The 19,651-nt window shown below is 43.3% G+C and overlaps 1 protein-coding gene across 6 annotated transcripts in view; it reads right to left on the bottom strand.

Moving 5' to 3' along the window:
* BTRC (beta-transducin repeat containing E3 ubiquitin protein ligase) overlaps positions 1–19,651 on the bottom strand; it is a 312,139-nt gene that overhangs the window by 178,185 nt on the left and 114,303 nt on the right. For all 6 annotated transcript variants that reach the window (XM_068255591.1, XM_068255593.1, XM_068255594.1 and 3 more), the window contains one exon: positions 410–499. In XM_068255591.1, coding sequence (XP_068111692.1) covers positions 410–499 — 90 coding nt within the window. The remainder of the gene's footprint in view (positions 1–409; positions 500–19,651) is intronic.

Here is a 19,651-nt window from a genome sequence, read left to right as displayed (position 1 = left end):
TAATTAAAAATAAGTAAATAAATCCAAGTGTAGACCCGATCATTCTTCCTTAGCCTACTACTCCTAGGGAGTGTAATAAGGATGCTAAATTGCTCAATTTTGTACAGAATCTTTAGTGAACTGGTGAGGTGCCAACTCTTAAACTTTGTAAACCTTTACAGTCTCGTGAGTATCAAAAACGTTTTTGTTTTCAGAGGTTGTGCCAATTTCTCAAACTTCAGAAAGATCTTTTACGCTCATACCCGACCATCATTCCATTGTGAATTACAACTCTAGATTTCCTTATATAAAAAAAACAAGCATGAATTGAACTAGGCATATTTGTCCATGGAGCTAGAAGACAACCAGCGATTCTTCTACAGAGAACCACTTTCAAAGGTCCATGACTTATACAAGAGTCTTTACTTACTTTAACCACACAGCTTTCAGTCTTCATGGCAGAGCTAGTTAAGCACACGTTTTCATGGTTCAAGCACAATCTGGCACAGCTGTTGTAGGTCTGAAACAAAAAGACATGCAGTTATTGAACAGACATTCCTGCTATACTGATTAGATCATGTGATCTATACCATATACTGAATATGTGACTATGAAGCAAATGTTAACAGATAGTTGGTCCTAAACATGGTATTACATCAAATCTGTTTATATATGGGTTAATGCAGAGTGTGCAAAGAAGAGCCCATCTGTAGTTATCATCGTTGCCTAATGAACAATGCAGAATGTGCAGCTCTCACCACCTCCCATGTCTTCTGTCTCCTCTGGGTCCAGAGACAGAAGTTTTATATTTACGGTTTGTTAAACCAATAGATATCTCCAAGACTTTCTATTGTACGTAACAGAGATCTCTAGGCAACTAAGAATTAAACTGTGCAGTACAGGTTTATTGTAGAGCTGCTGAAAATATAACAGATTAATGTAAGGAGCTTTTTGTGTCACAAAACATGTAAAACTATATTCCTTGTGATCTGCTCTAATGTGTGGCAGACAACTTCTGGAGCAATTTACTAATAAAAGTTTATCTTGCCATTACAGTGGGTTGGGATTCATTTTCTCCCTTGCAACTGCCTCACGTTATGCCAACTCTGATCCCTTGGGTGGGTCGTTATTAGCTTACAAAAGTTAGGTTTCTTCAGTTCTGCCCAGGGAATGATAACCGTAAATTCACTGCACTTAATCTGCCTCAGCTTAGTTAGGGAGGATATGGCTGTTACAGGCTACTTACATCCCTCTCTTCATGTTATCCTATGGAGGAGATATGGCTACAGTACATGGTGTTGGTGGAAGCAGCTGAGGCATAGTTTTGTGAGATACGGCTTAACCGCTTCACAACAGGGGGTTTTACCCCTTCAGCATCCGAGCAATTTTCACTTTTCAGCGCTCCTTCCATTCATTCGCCTATAACTTTATCATTACTTATCACAATGAAATGAACTATATCTTGTTTTTTTCGCCACCAATTAGGCTTTCTTTAGGTGGGACATTATGCCAAGAATTATTTTATTCTAAATGTGTTTTAATGCAAATAAATGTGCATTTTTTTTTCAGTTTTGCGTCCATCCCTAATTACAAGCCCATAATTTATAAAGTAACAGTGTTATACCCTCTTGATATAAATATTTAAAGAGTTCAGTCCCTAAGGTAACTATTTATGTTTTTTTATTATTATTATAGTAATTTTTTGCAATTTTTTTTTTTTTTTATTACAAAAAAAAAATAAAATGGTAACATTTGGGGATTGTGGGAGTTAATGAGTTAATTTATATTGTAAAATAATGTATTTGTATGTGAAAAATGTTTTTGGGTGTAGTTTTACAAGTATTACAGTACATGTTTGTGAATGTGTCCTGTAAGCGTCGGAAGTACGCTTACAGGATGTTCAGGGAGGCTGGGACACTTTTTTTCACGATGATCGCGCTGCTTCTCATAGAAACAGCCGATCATTGCTGGGGGGCAGAGATGAACGAATGGGAATGGTTTTTCCCGTTCATTAATCTCCGGGTGAGCGGCCGGTGGCATGCACGATCGCGGGAGCGCGTGCACGTGCAAGCGGGAGCGCAGACAGTGGCGGGGGGTGCATATATCTACGCTCCGGGCGGGGAACCCAAGTCCAAAGGAGCTTAGATATACTGCACCCGTGGCTTCGAAGTGGTTAAGAGTTGTGAGAGGAAGTAGCTCTGACCTGTCGCTGAATGACAATCTTGTGTTAGATTATAAAGTAAGGGGTAGCCCAGTGGGTGCAGGAACTTCTAGATAAAGGCTCTAAGAACATCAAATATGGACGAGACATGGGTAATTAGATGAATAAATAAAAACAATAGAGTCAGTTTAACTTCAGTGAAAAACTTCTTGGAAAAATAATTTGTTCCAAAAGATGGTGAAATGTGCGACCCCTTCACTACCCAAGTCTCCCCTGGTCTTTTTCTGAGCTGGGTGGCCTCAGACACCAATAGAAACACTTGGGCTTCAGCTGCATTTACTTACAGTTTAGCAGACTATATCACATGAACCGATGATTCTATTCACTGAAGATAAACCATGTAAATACAGGGAGTGCAGAATTATTAGGCAAGTTGTATTTTTGAGGAATAATTTTATTATTGAACAACAACCATGTTCTCAATGAACCCAAAAAAACTCAATATCAAAGCTGAATATTTTTGAAAGTATTTTTTAGTTTGTGTTTAGTTTTAGCTATTTTAGGGGGATATCTGTGTGTGCGGGTGACTATTCCTGTGCATAATTATTAGGCAACTTAACAAAAAACAAATATATACCCATTTCAATTATTTATTTTTACCAGTGAAACCAATATAACATCTCAACATTCACAAAAATACATTTCTGTCATTCAAAAACAAAACAAAAACAAATCAGTGACCAATATAACCACCTTTCTTTGCAAGGTCACTCAAAAGCCTGCCATCCATGGATTCTGTCAGTGTTTTGATCTGTTCACCATCAACATTGCGTGCAGCAGCAACCACAGCCTCCCAGACACTGTTCAGAGAGGTGTACTGTTTTCCCTTCTTGTAAATCTCACATTTTATGATGGACCACAGGTTCTCAATGGGGTTCAGATCTGGTGAACAAGGAGGCCATGTCATTAGTTTTTCTTCTTTTATACCCTTTCTTGCCAGCCACGCTGTGGAGTACTTGGACGCGTGTGATGGAGCATTGTCCTGCATGAAAATCATGTTTTTCTTGAAGGATGCAGACTTCTTCCTGTACCACTCCTTGAAGAAGGTGTCTTCCAGAAACTGGCAGTAAGACTGGGAGTTGAGCTTGACTCCATCCTCAACCCGAAAAGGCCCCACAAGCTCATCTTTGATGATACCAGCCCAAACCAGTACTCCACCTCCACCTTGCTGGCATCTGAGTCGGACTGGAGCTCTCTGCCCTTTACCAATCCAGCCACGGGCCCATCCATCTGGCCCATCAAGACTCACTCATTTTTATCAGTCCATAAAACCTTAGAAAAATCAGTCTTGAGTTATTACTTGGCCCAGTCTTGACATTTCAGCTTGTGTATCTTGTTTAGTGGTGGTCGTCTTTCAGCCTTTCTTACCTTGGCCATGTCTCTGAGTATTGCACACCTTGTGCTTTTGGGCACTCCAGTGATGTTGCAGCTCTGAAATATGGCCAAACTGGTGGCAAGTGGCATCTTGGCAGCTGCACGCTTGACTTTTCTCAGTTCATGGGCAGTTATTTTGCGCCTTGGTTTTTCCACACGCTTCTTGCGACCCTGTTGACTATTTTGAATGAAACACTTGATTGTTCGATGATCACGCTTCAGAAGCTTTGAAATTTTAAGAGTGCTGCATCCCTCTGCAAGATATCTCACTATTTTTGACTTTTCTGAGCCTGTTAAGTCCTTCTTTTGACCCATTTTGCCAAAGGAAAGGAAGTTGCCTAATAATTATGCACACCTGATATAGGGTGTTGATGTCAGACCACACCCCTTCTCATTACAGAGATGCACATCGCCTAATATGCTTAATTGGTAGTAGGCTTTCGAGCCTATACAGCTTGGAGTAAGACAACATGCATAAAGAAGATGATGTGGTCAAAATACTCATTTGCCTAATAATTCTGCACTCCCTGTAAATATACACAGTGGTTGTTCTCTATATTTTGCTTTGTCAGGAACATATACAGCCCCTTTTTTTAAAAAAAAGGAACCTGACGTGAGAAAACACATTCCAGGTTTGATACTAACCCAAGTAGAGGAAAGCCTCTGAACACCATAGAGTGTTACCAATTCCCAGGTTGACGTTATTCAACTTACTAGTTCGAATAGGTCTTCTGCCCCCCTCCAGCAGCCTTCATTTCTAACCGCGTCCCTGAAAGGTTCAGAAGACTAACGCATCCATACTGCGCATGCATGTAGTTCTGGGGGCTTCCTGTAGGAGTACGGTAGACCAAGCAGGTTGAGTAACTACAACCTGAGACAGTGCAAGAACAATGCAAGAGCGAGGAATGGGGAGGCTCTATGTTATCCAGAGCCTTCCCTTTGCTCAGGTAAGTATCAAACTTGAAGTTACTTTCCTCACTTTAGGCTTGCTTTAAGTTATCCACTCTACTCACTAGAACTGGTTCTTCAGAAAGAGCTAGTTTTCACAGCCCTCTGTGAATAAACCTTTCCACAGCTGCATAGGTAAACCTCATTAAATACTCAGTTTCTCTTGGGCAATGTTATTTAAGTTTATTTAAAAGATTTACCCAGTGTTCCAAAATACTGCACTGGAAAAGCTGCATTGTCATTCAGACATTAAATAGACAACGCTATGGCTGTAAAGCATCCCTACAAGTGGTAACTGGAATGAAATACAGAACTATTCTTAGCACTGTGTTAGTGTGTCGAAGAATGTAGCCATTCAACTCCTGCCTTCCAATGGGAAAGTCATTGTTATAATTACACAAAGTATAGACAGAATGGTAGAGGTCTGGCTTTTCCTCTAAGCCTTGATAAGTAAAATAAAAGTCCCACATCATTTTATAGCTCCTGCGAGATGCTATCCTGTAGCCCACATAATTTAAAGTGATCCTGACCTCCTGTAAAAATAAAAAAAAGGTAGAAATATCTCAGGAATAGGACTTCACATAAGCAAAGGTATTTGTAGGTTCTCTACAGGTAAGCATAAAGTAGAAATATCTGAGTAAATCGGACTTCCCCGAATCAAAGTCGTGGTATGTAGGCTAAACAGAACATACAACTAAATTATTTGAGAAAAACATCCAGAGTTAAAGTACACTTTATACACTGGGGTTAAAAGGAATCTGAAGTGAAAATAAACTTTTGAGATCATGAATCGTGTGTGTAGTACAGCTAAGGAATAGAACATTAGTAGCAAATAAATGATTCCCCTATAGTTTCCGGTACAGGTAGAGTAAAAAAACTTCAGTTATCTATGCAAAAGAGTTTCTCTGAGCTCTAAGACCAATTTGGTCCGCTACAGTGTTATTTTCTGAAGCATTTATACAGCAAAAAAAGTGAAAAACAGCTTTAGATAAGATTTTGCGGCAGGGAAGTTGAAAGGGTCATAAGCTCTGCTCTGTTTCATAGATTAAAATAGAGAGTATGGTTTGTAAATTGCAAATATTAAAGAATTAATCAAGGTTATGAAAAAAAAAAAAGTTATAGATCTGATAATAAAAATATGAGACCATTCTCTTTGCTACTAATGTTCTATTAATTATCCGTTCTAACACATGCAATTCATTATATTATACTTTTTTTTAGCTTCAGTGTCACTTTAAAGGGACTCCGAGCAGTGCAGAAACTATGGAAAGATGCATATCATTTTAAAGCTCTCTTTCTCCTCTTTCCAATGATATATAAACCGCCACCCTACATCTTTTAGTTTTTGCTATTTTCGCGATTGAAATTGCCGCGGCCGCGATTTCGATCGCGAAAATAGAGAAAACTAAAAGGCGTAGGGCAACGATTTAGGTGTTGTTAGAAAGAGGAGAAAGAGAGCTTTAAAATGATATCCATCAAGCCATAGTTATATTGTATTACACAGGACGACACTTTCCCCAGTGTCAGCAGCTCCATTTTGCTGAATGCAGCTGCTGACTTCGACAAAAAGTCGCCCTGTGTAATACAATATAACTATGGCTTGATGGATATCATTTTAAAGCTCTCTTTCTCCTCTTTCTGACGACACCTAAATCATTGCCCTACGTCTTTTAGTTTTCTCTATTTTCGCGATCGAAATCGCAGCCGCGGCAATTTCAATCGCGAAAATAGCGAAAACTAAAAGGCGTAGGGTGGCGGTTTATATATCACTGGAAAGAGGAGAAAGAGAGCTTTAAAATGATGTGCATCTTTCCATAGTTTCTGCACTGCTCGGAGTCCCTTTAAATTACACCATAAGTATAGAGCTACATCTTAGTTAATTTAGAAATGTTTTGGATTTAAATATAAAATGTTTTCAAACTTCTCCCACTTATTAAAGGCTAGTTCATATGGATATTTAAAGTGAACCTCCGGACTAAAAATCGACTCAGCAGCACTGAAAAGGCGTGGTGTTTCTTTAACAGTTTCACAGTATCAGAACTTTGTTTCTCTTATACAAGCCTCATTTTTAGCTGCACAGAAGAAAACTGCCCGGGCTTTTTTCCCCTGATGCTGTGCAAAGCATGATGGGATTTCTGATTTTGTTGTTCTCGTTCTGCTGTTTTGGTGCAAATTTTTTTTTTTACATTTTGAATTTGAAATTGAAGCCTAGCGTATGCAGCTGGGAGGGGTAATCAGGACACAGGACAGTTGGAACTGTGTCTCCTGCTCGTCACCTCCTTTCAACCAAAAAGATGGCTGCCCCCATGACAAAGATAGCAGCCCCCATGAATCACAAACATTTGCCTGTTCTTTTAAAACAGGGTGGGTAAGAGATTGTATTACCTATCTATTCTAATTAACATAACTAATGTAACTTGATGACAGTATGTTTGTTTAGGCTGAAGTTCCCCTTTAAGAAATGGGCTCCATTGACGGTCAGTGGCTGCTGTGGATATGCCTAGCTTTTCAAACAGGCTGAAGGCATTTGGTGATGGTAACACAATGCTTGAACATCTTTGTATCCAATTAAGTACATCTAAGTGGGGGACAACACTCTGGTAAGCCATTAAAGTGAACCTCCGGACTAAAATTCTACTCAGCAGAACTAAAAAGGCTTGGTGTTTAACAGTTTCACAGCATCAGAACTTTCTTTTTCTTACCAAAGCAGAATTTGTAGCTGCATTTTTAGCTAAGCTCCACCCATCAAAGAAAACTGCCTGGGCTTTTTTCCCTGATGCGGTGCAAAGCATGATGGGATTTCCTATGTTGTTATTCACATTGCCTAGCAACTGGGACGGGTGATCAGCACACAGGACAACCTCCTTTCAACTAAAAAGATGGCTGCCCTCATGAAATCAAACATTTGCCTGGTCTTTTAAAACAGGGTGGGTAAGAGATTATATTACCTATCTATTTTAATTAACATAACTAATGTAACTTAATGACAGTATGTTTGTTTAGGCTGAAGTTCTTCTTTAACCTTCCTGGCGGTAAGCCCGAGCTGAGCTCGGGCTATGCCGCCGGAAGGCACCGCTCAGGCCCCGCTGGGCCGATTTGCATAAATTTTTTTTGCTACACGCAGCTAGCACTTTGCTAGCTGCGTGTGCAATCCGAACGCCGCCGCTACCCGCCGCAGCCGCCCCCCCCCCGACCCCATGCGCTGCCTGGCCAATCAGTGCCAGGCAGCGCTGTGAGGTGGATCGGAGTCCCCTTTGACGTCACGACGTCATCCCGCCCATCGCCATGGCGAAGGGGGAAGCCCTCCAGGAGATCCCGTTCTTTGACTGGCTGGGCTGGGGGGATGCCGCTGAGCAGCGGCTATCATGTAGCGAGACTATATGAAAAAAAAAATTAAATTAAAAAATAGCTTTGCTGCCCCCTGGCGGATTTTGACAAACCGCCAGGAGGGTTAATACCTGTTCCATGTAATTTCTTCCAACCATCTGTATGGACACCAACCTTGTCACATTATATAACAACCAAATGGTAATCTAACCCCTGATTATAGATGGCTGAACCTTATGGTAAATGCTCACTTACAACCACATGTATGAAGCAGACCTTACTTATGGGAGTACCTTATGTGGTGCCACTGAAAGATTTGGGTGTAAGGTGGTGCAGCTAGTAAAAATACCAGTTATTTACATTAATAATATTTTACTACGCGCTTACCCGGTATCCATTTTCGCTTGAACTCACCGCTCTTTGTGCCTAGATCTAACCCCTCCCCCTAATACTAACCTTTCCAAGTGTAGATCACTAACCTCCCCCATTTTCGGTGACGAAACAACCACTTTTAGAAAGGTGGAGAGGTGCTTAGGTGGTATGGGAGTACATATGGGGATAGTGTGGTTCTTTTCACCCGCTGCTGTTCACTGGCCAGGGGTTCCCAACCACCTCTGGTTGTGTTATAAATGGAGTCTATATAGGAATGAACAGCGCTGAGAATAGTAGTTGGATAATATAAGCTTTAATAGATTGTTATGGCCTGTATATATTCAGGATAGATTTCAAAGCACAAGGTCAAATGCTAAAAATACAGAATTTAAAATCTGTAAAAAGTCTCACAGTATATAGCTAGAGTGCATATATTGCATACACGTACCCTGTGTGTGTTTAGGATTAATACTCAATCAAAAAAATCCCTATTCAAAGGTACAAAAAAATATATAAAATCGCATAGCATGTAATTCAAATCCATATATTGCATACAGTTGTGTTATAAATGGAGTCTATATAGGTATGAACAACGCTGAGAATAGTAATTGGATAATATAAGCTTTAATAGATTGTTATGGCTTGTATATATTCAGAATAAATTTCAAGGCACAAGGTCACAAGGTAATCTACATCCGGCGGAATTGCCGCAAGCGCAATTGAAGCGCAACCACGAGGAGTACTCTAAACTCAGTCTCTACTACTAGAATATCCATCATTCATCTGACCAACCCCCTCCCCCCCCCGCTGTTTTCGGACATTTTTTGTCCTAGAATTCGCTGACAAAATTTTTTTTTTGTTTTTTTGTAGCACATTTTTGTGCATAAACAGCATCGGGTGGCTCAGGAGTGAATGGGGGTTGAATGTTGCATTCTTTGTCACAGAATTTATGGTGAATACTCCCAATGCGGTGTGAACTTTTACAACTTTTACAACAACCGAGTTAGCTGTATGCAATATATGCATTTGAATTACGTACTATGCGATTTTAAATATTTTGAACTTTTGAAAAGTGATCTATATACATACAAACATGGTGGTGCACAGTGTGGCAGCCAAAAACAGGCCTTCGGGGAATTCCGTGTTACTACGTGGCATCTGGCCAAGTAGGAAGTGACGCTCACTTGCGAGTCAAGCGATCATGTGCGTGGAATGTATTGTAAAAAAAATACACTTCCGCGCATGCGTGCTTCGGCGTCGCTTTGGAAAGTGTTTAAAAAACCCTGTGTCGTCATAGACTAACACGACTTCCGGGCCGATGCAGATCGCCGCAGAACATAATTTTGGAGCTGCGTCAGATTGAGGACTTTCGGCAGAACGCACTGTGGCGCAGGTAATGTGTTTTCCAACATAGCTTTGCATTGAAATGCGGTAGCAGTGCGTCAAATTAAGAAAGGGCCCTGAGGTGTGCAGGAGGTGCTGGATGCAATGCCAAGAATTTTAAACAGCCTTCATTAAAAGCTATTGCAAGTGGATACACATGGAACATATTTGCTATAATATAATTGCACACATTCAGTAAGTATTAATGAGTCTTAGAAGACTGAAAATCTGTAAAGAGTTAACCGATTGTGGTGGAACTGTTCATAGAAATGGCAGAAAGCTATTACCGTTACAGGCACCCTGTCAGCCGTCACTTGGCAAAAGATGGCCCCTGTCCGCCGTGCTTCAAGAAATCAGGTATGCTAACAAACACAAATACCGATTTCTTGTAATGACTCGGGCCAAGCTGCCTATAATTCTGACTGCGTCCTCAATTTTCGCAGTGCTGCTGGGGTAAAAACATTGCTGGCTGTTATTTTATTTTTCTTCTTTTACAATATGTTCAATGACACAGGATTATCTAACACGGTAATGGATAATCAATACAGGTTTACTTGTCAAGAGAAACATATAATGCACTAAAAGCAATTGATCACTTAAGTTGCAATCATTTATTAGAGGGCACGGAAAAGAGATTAACAAAGCAGAGCTGCCCAAAATACAGAGAAATGTTACATGGACATATTGGTCAGCAGCTCTATGAAAAATGCAGGTGTATGCAGGCTCTAAAAGCAACAAGAATACCCAAGACAATGCTTTTATTAGGTGTTTTCAAAAACGATCTAAATCAGGGGTGCCTACACTGTTCCGACTCGTGAGCTACTTTAAAAGCATCAGACTCAAGATGATCTACCCTCCCTCCCCATCCCCCAAAAAACAAAACACCCCACAATTAGGCAGACACCCCTCCAAAAAAAATGATTGGGACCCTACATTGTAATTCATACTACAATGGTGCCCACCAGGCTGTGGTCAAAAATCATCCGACTCCTCAGTTTATGAGACCACCAACTCCAGGTACCCAAAACTCCTCTGACTCCTAGACTCTGACTCCTTAGTCTAATACTTACCAGGGCTGTTGAATCGGTAAAAATCATCCAACTATCGACTCTGACTCCAGGTACCCAAAATTACTCCGACTTCTTGACTCCACAGGCCTGGTGCCCACCTAGAAAGAATTACAGATATTCACCTGAAACCTGGCTCATTGTGTCTCCTCTCATCCCCTTCTCCCTCAGGCACTTCTGTCCAGCACGTGGCTGTACACAAAATGTTAACAGGAAATGCTGAAGGGGCAGGGCCACAGCTCCCTGTAAAAAGCCTGGTGGGAAGGGGTCGTGGACACTGACACTCCGTTTACCCAGCCTCTACCTTTGCTGTGCTCTCACTCCCCACTGCTCTGTTACGTAGGGCAGCATAACAGCACAATTTGACAGGTGCTGCACTGTCAGCGTGCGTCGCACTATTTTCAAGCATCAGACTGCGTTCTACTGATGGATTGTTTTGTAAAACAGTATAACAGAGGTGCCAACAAGAGTAAAAGCGATTAAAAACTGTTTAAAAGCGGGAAGTTGGTGGACTCCCCTCCCTCGTAGAAAAAAAAAGGACAATGGGACGTTACATACAAAGTAACCTTTATTAAAAGCTCCAAGATTTGCAACGCGTTTCACGGGTCACTATCCTGCTTTATCAGGCAATAGTTTGGAGGGTACACAGTCAGGTCAATATCCTGGCTAAGCGCCTCTGTCTGTCTAGACAGAGGCGCTTAGCCAGGATATTGACCCGACTGTATACCCTCCAAACTATTGCCTGATGAAGTGACCCGTAAAATGCGTTGCAAATCTGTGGGCTTTTAATAAAAGTTACTTTGTATTTGATTAACGTGAGTAACGTCCCATTGTCCGTTTTTTTCTGTTATACTGTTTTACAAATCAACTAGTCCAGCCCTGGTAGAGGGGTGTATCCCTATTTTCCCATCTACAGAGATCTACTTTTTATACCCGAGCGGGGTCAGGTTATAATTCTCCCCACCTGCCTATCCAGTGGTTGCCTTTTGTGGAAACCTATACTTGTGAGTATAACCATTGCTTGATTACAAACGTTATCATCTGCTACTAAGGTACTTCACTATATTGGGCTCTCGGTCTCACTTTGTGTTTTTCAAGTAACTGCTGGATTGTGAACGATGCAAAGAGCAGTAATTTTAATAGTGTACAGGTTAAAGTGGAACTCCAGGTATGTAAATAAAAATCATCTATGTGGAAAACATACCTGGTCTGGATGGCTATTCAGGTCAACACTTCTCCACTTTGCTTTTTAGTTCTTCTAACATAGTGTTGATTTGACAGACTTGACGATTCCCTAGCTGCATCGTTTAGAAGTCCACCATGTCCCATCTAGTCTGGCAATCAGCACTATTAGAGGGTAAACATAGCTGGTTTGGTGGACAGGTCTGGTTCCCCAGTTAACTAACGCGATAGGGAGATAGCGACTGTAGGTTCATTCTTAACATGAATCTGCCCATAAGTCATAGCACTGCGCCATCTCTGTTCCCTGTACATACCCCCCCCCCCCCCATGTCTTCAGTGTCCCCTCTGTTCCCATATGCCTTCAGTGTCCACCTCTGTGCCAGCTCTGCCCCTTGTCCCTATTTGTGTCTCTTTCTGTCCCCTTTGTGCCTCCTTCTGTCCTACTGAAGCTCGTAAGGTGCTAATTTTGCAGAACTCAGAACTCACTATATAGTATAGTGTACAACAGCAAAATGGCATTTAAAAACCATTTTTTTTTAAAGTTGATTTTCTCGAAAACTACAAGACATCTACTTACCCAGGTCTTCCTCCAGCCCCTATCAGCCACAATGTCCCTCACTGCAGCTCCGCTCTCAGCCGCTGGCTCCCGGTCCTGGACGGTGCAGAGGGCAACCTCGTCAGGTCATCCTCTACTGCGCCTGCGCGAGTGCCGCTGTCAATCACTTGCACCTGCACTGTACAGTCCACGCCACGTGCGAGTGATTGGCAGCGGCGCTCACACAGGTGCAGTAGAGGACGTCCCGGGGAGGTCGGCCTTTGCACTGGCGGGGACCATGAGCCAGTGGCTGTGAGTGGAGCTGCGGCGAGGGCCATAGTGACTACTAGGGGAAGCCCCGGGTAAGTTGATGTCATTTTTTTTTTCTGCAGCTCGTACATTCCTTTTAAGTCAGGGACGTCCTGTACAACATTATTAACAATACAGTGAATATAAAAGGTGAACATAAATGACAGCAATTTGTGATTAATGTTTCCTACCGAATGTGACCCAAAATTAGTGTTGGTATTTGAATTCGGCAACACCCGAAAACTCCCAATTACCGCTGTTCAGCAACGTACAAACTGACAGGGTCAGGAGGGGTTCACTGACTTGCGGGTCTTGTTGCGTTTCATGTGACCAAATTAGAACAGAAAATCTGTGGGGTGACCCGAAAAGGGCTGAACACAAGAAATGCTGCATGCTTGATTCAGACACTACTGCAGCCAAATAGATTAGCAGGGCTGCCAGGCAACTGGTATTGTTTAAAAGGAAATAACTAAGGCAGCCTCCATGAACTTCTTACTTTGGATTCCACAAGGACTTATTCAATGTTGTTTCTGTACTATTAAAGGTCTAACCTACCCGAGATCTGAAATGGAAAACCTTTTGTACATAACCACCCCACCTCATTTTTATATAAATCGCATTGCTCACTTTCCTAAATCAGTTTAACTTATATCTAGTAATTACCTGCATACTAATTATAGGACTTCTTTTGTCTACTCATCAATGGCTCTGTAAGCATTCTCCAGATCACATCAGAAAATCCCTCCAGTATTGCCCCAGTCCCTGTGATTTCCCCCCACACACTGTGTCCTTGTAACCTTCCTCATGATTGACCAAACTAGCACAGTATCTGTTAGTACAATGTCCCAGTCATAATGCAACACTCCCTCCCTCTCCCCCACAACACTGTAATTCAATGTGTTTCCTGAGCTCTGTAATGCACATTGATCTAATGCCTGCCATTATATCTACAATTTATAAATGCTTACTCAGAATCTGCTTCTTGTTAAAATTTCTTCAAGCATGCATGTGCTTCCCAAGTTACAGTATATTACAAATCTGTAACAGGGGATGAAGCTTGCTGCACCTATATCAGAACATGGAGAAATATGCTCTCTTAGAATTTAGAACAGTGTCAAACTCCAATCTGAGGCGGGCTAAAATTGAGCACTAGGACTAAGTTGCAGGTCAACCGCAATGCTTATTGGCCAACTCTTTCCCTTATAAAATGCACTGTGTCTAATGCCCCTCTTCCTCTCTTATAAAGTTAGCTGGTGTCTGATGCCTCCCCCAACCTCCACTATACAGTTCCCTGGTGTCTAGTGGCCCCCCTCCCTCCCCTACACAGTCCCGTTTTCTTGTGGCCTTCCTCCCTCACCTGTACATTTTCCTGGTGTCTAGTGGCTGCCCCCCCCCCCCCCCCTATACAGATCCCTGTTGTCTAATGTCTTCCCCCTTTACTATGCAGGTCCCCTGTCCTATTCAGTTCTATGGAGTCTAGTGCCTCCCCCCCCCATACAGTTCCCTGAAGACTAATAGCCCCCACTCACACCCCTCAACAGTTCCCTGGTGTTTAATGACCTTCTTCCCTCCCCTATACAGCTCCCTGGCATCTAGTTCTTTCCCCCTCATTCTACCATATGGCTTCCCAAGTGATCTAGGGCTTTACTTCCAATATAGCTTCCCCGGTGGTCTACAGTGGGCCAAACATAATGTAAAGTAAGGAAAACACTTGTGGGCCAAATTTCATGGCTTTGCGGGCCAGAGATTGACAGATGGTTTAGGGGATATCCAGTAATAACAAAGTAGCCTTCCATCTTTTTGATTCATATGGTAGCAATATAGACATTAAATAGAAATTTTTGCAGTTTGTTTTGCATTACATGTCAGGTATTTGCAATATATTTGTTGCAGAAGTACAGAGAGGCTGGCTCCTGGCTAACAGCAGAGGGGAAGTTGCTTCCCATTCACAGAGCAGATCACCTGACCCAGCCCACCTCCAAGGTGCTCCAAGCCATTATAGGTCTCACCTGCAGATACTATATTGACCCGATGAAACTGGCAACACCTGTGGAACGAGTCCTCATCTTACTGTGAATAAATTGAAGCCTATTTTTCGCTGATTGTCTTCTATTGAGGTAAGCTACATATTAAATTTTAAACTGCTTTTAAAGTTCTAATACTTTTTGGGGAACCTCCTTCCACCTAGTGGATTCCCTAGGATTTTCCCTATATATCCAGGAGCGTTACCGTTTCTGAAGCATGACCATCTTTACCTTTGCAAAATACCACAATCCCAAGTGAAGGTGGACCTTCTCCACACACCCCGTAATGTGATTGCTCGGCTTGCAACTCGATCTGGGGAATTTGAAAGCTAAACAAAAATGAGAAACTGACCAAGCCACTTTCTTTTATTGCTCCTTGGGCCAGTTCTGCAAATTACAGACATATCTGTAGGTGCTTGCTATGATGGACAAGAGGTCAGCATGGACCTCATCTGGGTCAGTATAATCCCACCCACCGTAAGCTGTGATGCACAGTGTTCTGACAACTCTCTGGCTTTACAGCATAAAGTTTATGAACAATTTATTTTACAGTGGATCTTCTGTGGGGCTGAATCCAATAGCCTTTGCTCGGCGCCTGCAACATCAATGAGCCTTGGGTGCCCAGGACCACAACTCCAATTTCTGGCTGTACTTCTCTGGACCACTTTGGTAGTTATGGACCACTACAAACTTGGAACATCATAGTGAGACCTGCCATTTTGGAGATGCTTTGAACCAGTCACCTAGGTGGCTGGACAGTGTAATGGTTAAGGGCTCTGCCTCTGACACAGGAGGCCTGGGTTCAAACCTCGGCTCTGCCTGTTCAGTAAACCAGCACCTATTAAGAAGGAGACCTTGGGCAAGTCTCCCTAACACTGCTACTGCCTATAGAGCGTGTCCTAGCGGCTGCAGCTCTGGCACTTTGAGTCCGCCAGGAGAAAAGCACGATATAAATGTTCTGTGTTCTTTTAGCTACTTTGAACCAGTCACCTAGCTTCCAACATTCCTTCAGGAACTGACAGTTCACTTGCGGCCTTATAAACCCTTACCCTTTGACAGGTGCCATTTTCAAAGAAACAATCTATCTTATTCATTTCACCAGTTAGTAGTTTAACCCTGTAGCGGCCAATTTATTTAGCGGCCTGCAAGTACTCCAGGCAAATTTGAGGACTTTTTTTTTTTCTAATTTGTTACATTTGCTTGCTACTAAACAGCACTGCTGTAATGTGTATTTATGGCCACTTATCACTAGGTGGCAGTGCGAGACAATAACAGAGGACTTCTGCTTTCAGTTCCTGTATTTTCTGCTAGCAGAGAGAGATCAAAGCATTCCAAGAATTCACCGCACAATGAGTTCTGTCAACTGAGGTCAAAAGCAGTGCACATATCTCAAATGTGATAACTCTTGTTTGAAGCTGCTGATGGGTTAAGACTGTGGCTGATCTGTGTATATTCCTTGAAAAAGAAGGCGTTCCTTATCTGCATTCATGATTTAAAGGGGATTCGGCCCTGACAAAGTGGACACTTACTGAAATCCTCCCGTCTTCCTCTATATATTCCTCACTATATATTCAAACGGAGGACCAGGTGGTGTGTGTGTGTGTGCGCGCTCTGAGTGTGTGCTGAGTGTGTGTGTGTGTGTGTGTGTGCTGAGTGTAAGTGAGTGTGTGTGTGTGTGTGTGTGCTGAGTGCGTGTGTGTGCTGGGTGCGTGTGTGTGCTGAGTGCGTGTGTGTGTGCTGAGTGCGTGTGTGTGTGTGCTGAGTGCGTGTGTGTGTGTGCTGAGTGCGTGTGTGTGTGTGCTGAGTGCGTGTGTGTGTGTGCTGAGTGCGTGTGTGTGTGTGCTGAGTGCGTGTGTGTGTGTGCTGAGTGCGTGTGTGTGCTGGGTGCGTGTGTGTGCTGAGTGCGTGTGTGTGTGCTGAGTGCGTGTGTGTGTGTGCTGAGTGCGTGTGTGTGTGTGCTGAGTGCGTGTGTGTGTGTGTGTGTGCTGAGTGCGTGTGTGTGTGTGCTGAGTGCGTGTGTGTGTGTGTGTGTGTGTGTGTGTGCTGAGTGCGTGTGTGTGTGTGCTGAGTGCGTGTGTGTGTGTGCTGAGTGCGTGTGTGTGTGTGCTGAGTGCGTGTGTGTGTGTGTGCTGAGTGCGTGTGTGTGTGTGCTGAGTGTGCGTGTGTGTGTGCTGAGTGTGCGTGTGTGTGTGCTGAGTGTGTGTGTGTGTGCTGAGTGTGTGTGTGTGTGTGCTGAGTGTGTGTGTGTGTGCTGAGTGTGTGTGTGTGTGTGTTCTGAGTGTGTGTGTGTGTGTGTGTGTGTGTGTGTGTGTGTGTGTGTGTGTGTGTGTGTGTGTGTGTGTGTGTGTGTGTGTGTGTGTGTGCGCTGAGTGTGTGTGTGTGTGTGTGTGTGTGTGTGTGTGTGCTGAGTGTGTGTGTGTGTGCTGAGTGTGTGTGTGTGTGTGTGCTGAGTGTGTGTGTGTGCTGAGTGTGTGTGTGTGCTGAGTGTGTGTGTGTGTGTGCTGAGTGTGTGTGTGTGCTGAGTGTGTGTGTGTGCTGAGTGTGTGTGTGCTGAGTGTGTGTGTGTGCTGAGTGTGTGTGTGTGCTGAGTGTGTGTGTGTGCTGAGTGTGTGTGTGTGTGCTGAGTGTGTGTGTGTGTGTGTGCTGAGTGTGTGTGTGTGTGTGCTGAGTGTGTGTGTGTGTGCTGAGTGTGTGTGTGTGTGCGTGTGCTGAGTGTGTGTGTGTGCTGAGTGTGTGTGTGTGCTGAGTGTGTGTGTGTGTGCTGAGTGTGTGTGTGTGCTGAGTGTGTGTGTGCTGAGTGTGTGTGTGTGCTGAGTGTGTGTGTGTGTGTGTGTGTTCTGAGTGTGTGTGTGTGTGTGTGTGTGTGTGTGTGTGTGTGTGTGTGTGTGTGTGTGTGTGTGTGTGTGTGTGTGTGTGTGTGTGTGTGTGTGTGTGCTGAGTGTGTGTGTGTGTGTGTGCTGAGTGTGTGTGTGTGTGTGTGTGTGTGTGTGTGCTGAGTGTGTGTGTGTGCTGAGTGTGTGTGTGTGCTGAGTGTGTGTGTGTGTGTGCTGAGTGTGTGTGTGTGCTGAGTGTGTGTGTGTGCTGAGTGTGTGTGTGTGCTGAGTGTGTGTGTGCTGAGTGTGTGTGTGTGCTGAGTGTGTGTGTGTGCTGAGTGTGTGTGTGTGCTGAGTGTGTGTGTGTGCTGAGTGTGTGTGTGTGTGCTGAGTGTGTGTGTGTGTGTGCTGAGTGTGTGTGTGTGTGTGCTGAGTGTGTGTGTGTGTGTGCTGAGTGTGTGTGTGTGTGCGTGTGCTGAGTGTGTGTGTGTGCTGAGTGTGTGTGTGTGCTGAGTGTGTGTGTGTGCTGAGTGTGTGTGTGTGCTGAGTGTGTGTGTGTGTGTGTGTTGAGTGTGTGTGTGTGTGTGTGTGTGTGTGTGTGTTTTCTGAGTGTGTGCGCTGAGTGTGTGTGTGTGTGTGTGCGCTGAGTGTGTGCTGAGTGTGTGTGTGTGCTGAGTGTGTGCTGAGTGTGTGTGTGTGTGTGTGTATGTGTGTGTGTATGTATGTGTGTGTGCTGAGTGTGTGTGCTGAGTGTGTGCTGAGTGTGTGCTGAGTGTGTGTGTGTTGAGTATGTGTGCTGAGTGTGTGTGCTGAGTGTGTGTGTACTGAGTGTGTGTGTGTGTGTGTGTGTGTGTGTGTGTGTGTGTGTGTGTGTGTGTGTGTGTGTGTGTGTGTGTGTGTGTGTGTGCTGAGTGCGTGCTGAGTGCGTGCTGAGTGCGTGCTGAGTGTGTGTGTGTGTGGTGTGTGTGTGTATTCCCTCTTATACCTTTACACGCCCATTTGCTCGGCATCATAGCACTTTCAGTATGGAAATGGCACTTATGTTTTGTTGAGTTTTGCACATATGAATCGTTTATTTATGTATTAAATAATAACAGATTACGGTATTTGCACTATATAGCACATTGCACTTTCCACCTATAACACACTCTGCATGCTCAAAATTGTGCATGCAGTTATATATTTAAAAAACACACTACCTCGTTGCTATGCTCTGCAATTATTACCAAGTATTTCCATATTTATTATGAGAAATTAATTCAGCGGAGAGGATACACATTTTTAAAGTGACACTGCAGCCAAAAAATAATTAGGATATAATTTATGAAAAAAAAAAAATTCTTTTCATCGGTGAGTGGGCCCGTACAGGCACTCACCGATGCTCCGGCCCTGCCTCTGGTTCATTTCTGGAATTTCAGACTTTTAGTTCTGAAAACCACTGCGCCTGCGTTGCCGTGTCCTCACTCCCGCTGATGTCACCAGGAGCGTACTGCACAGGCCCAGTATGGTCTGTGGGTGCCTGAACATCGGTGAGTGGCTGCGCGGGCACAGGATGTCTGCGGGGGACCATTAGAAGCCCCGGGTAAGTTCAACTCATTTTCTCCTGACCCCCCCTACAGTATTCCTTTAACTGTTACTTCAGGAGGCTTTCCCAGGCATCCTGGCTAAATTGATAAGATCAACAGTTTCCTCAACCTAACAAACTTTTTTTTATAACATTGAAGCATTCTCTAATATTTGCAATTTACACACTAAACTCAGAATTCTAAATTATTTGACAGAGCAAGCTAGTGAACTTTTGAACCTTCCTCTGCAGAAATAAACAAAATACAGTGACATACGGTTGAGATAGTAAGCATCAGAAGACAGATCTCTCCTACTTTGAAAGTGGTGGAGCTCAGATAATCTCTTTTGCATAGATAACAACTGGAGTTGCCTAACTCTTTTTGCACTGGAAACAATAGAACTCATATCTCTGCTGCTAATATTATATTTCTAATATACACGGAACGATGTCCCTTATCAATCGAGCCGCATCAGCGGCTCGATTGATAAGATCCGTCAGGTCCGATTTTGTCACTGCTGATTCCCTGCTCGTTCCCCACGAGTGGACAATG

The sequence above is a fragment of the Hyperolius riggenbachi genome, chromosome 10 (genome assembly GCF_040937935.1).
Source record: "Hyperolius riggenbachi isolate aHypRig1 chromosome 10, aHypRig1.pri, whole genome shotgun sequence".
Classification (NCBI taxonomy): Eukaryota; Metazoa; Chordata; class Amphibia; order Anura; family Hyperoliidae; genus Hyperolius; species Hyperolius riggenbachi.
Note: the sequence above shows the minus strand (reverse complement) of the source record. Positions and strands in the feature narration are given on the sequence as shown.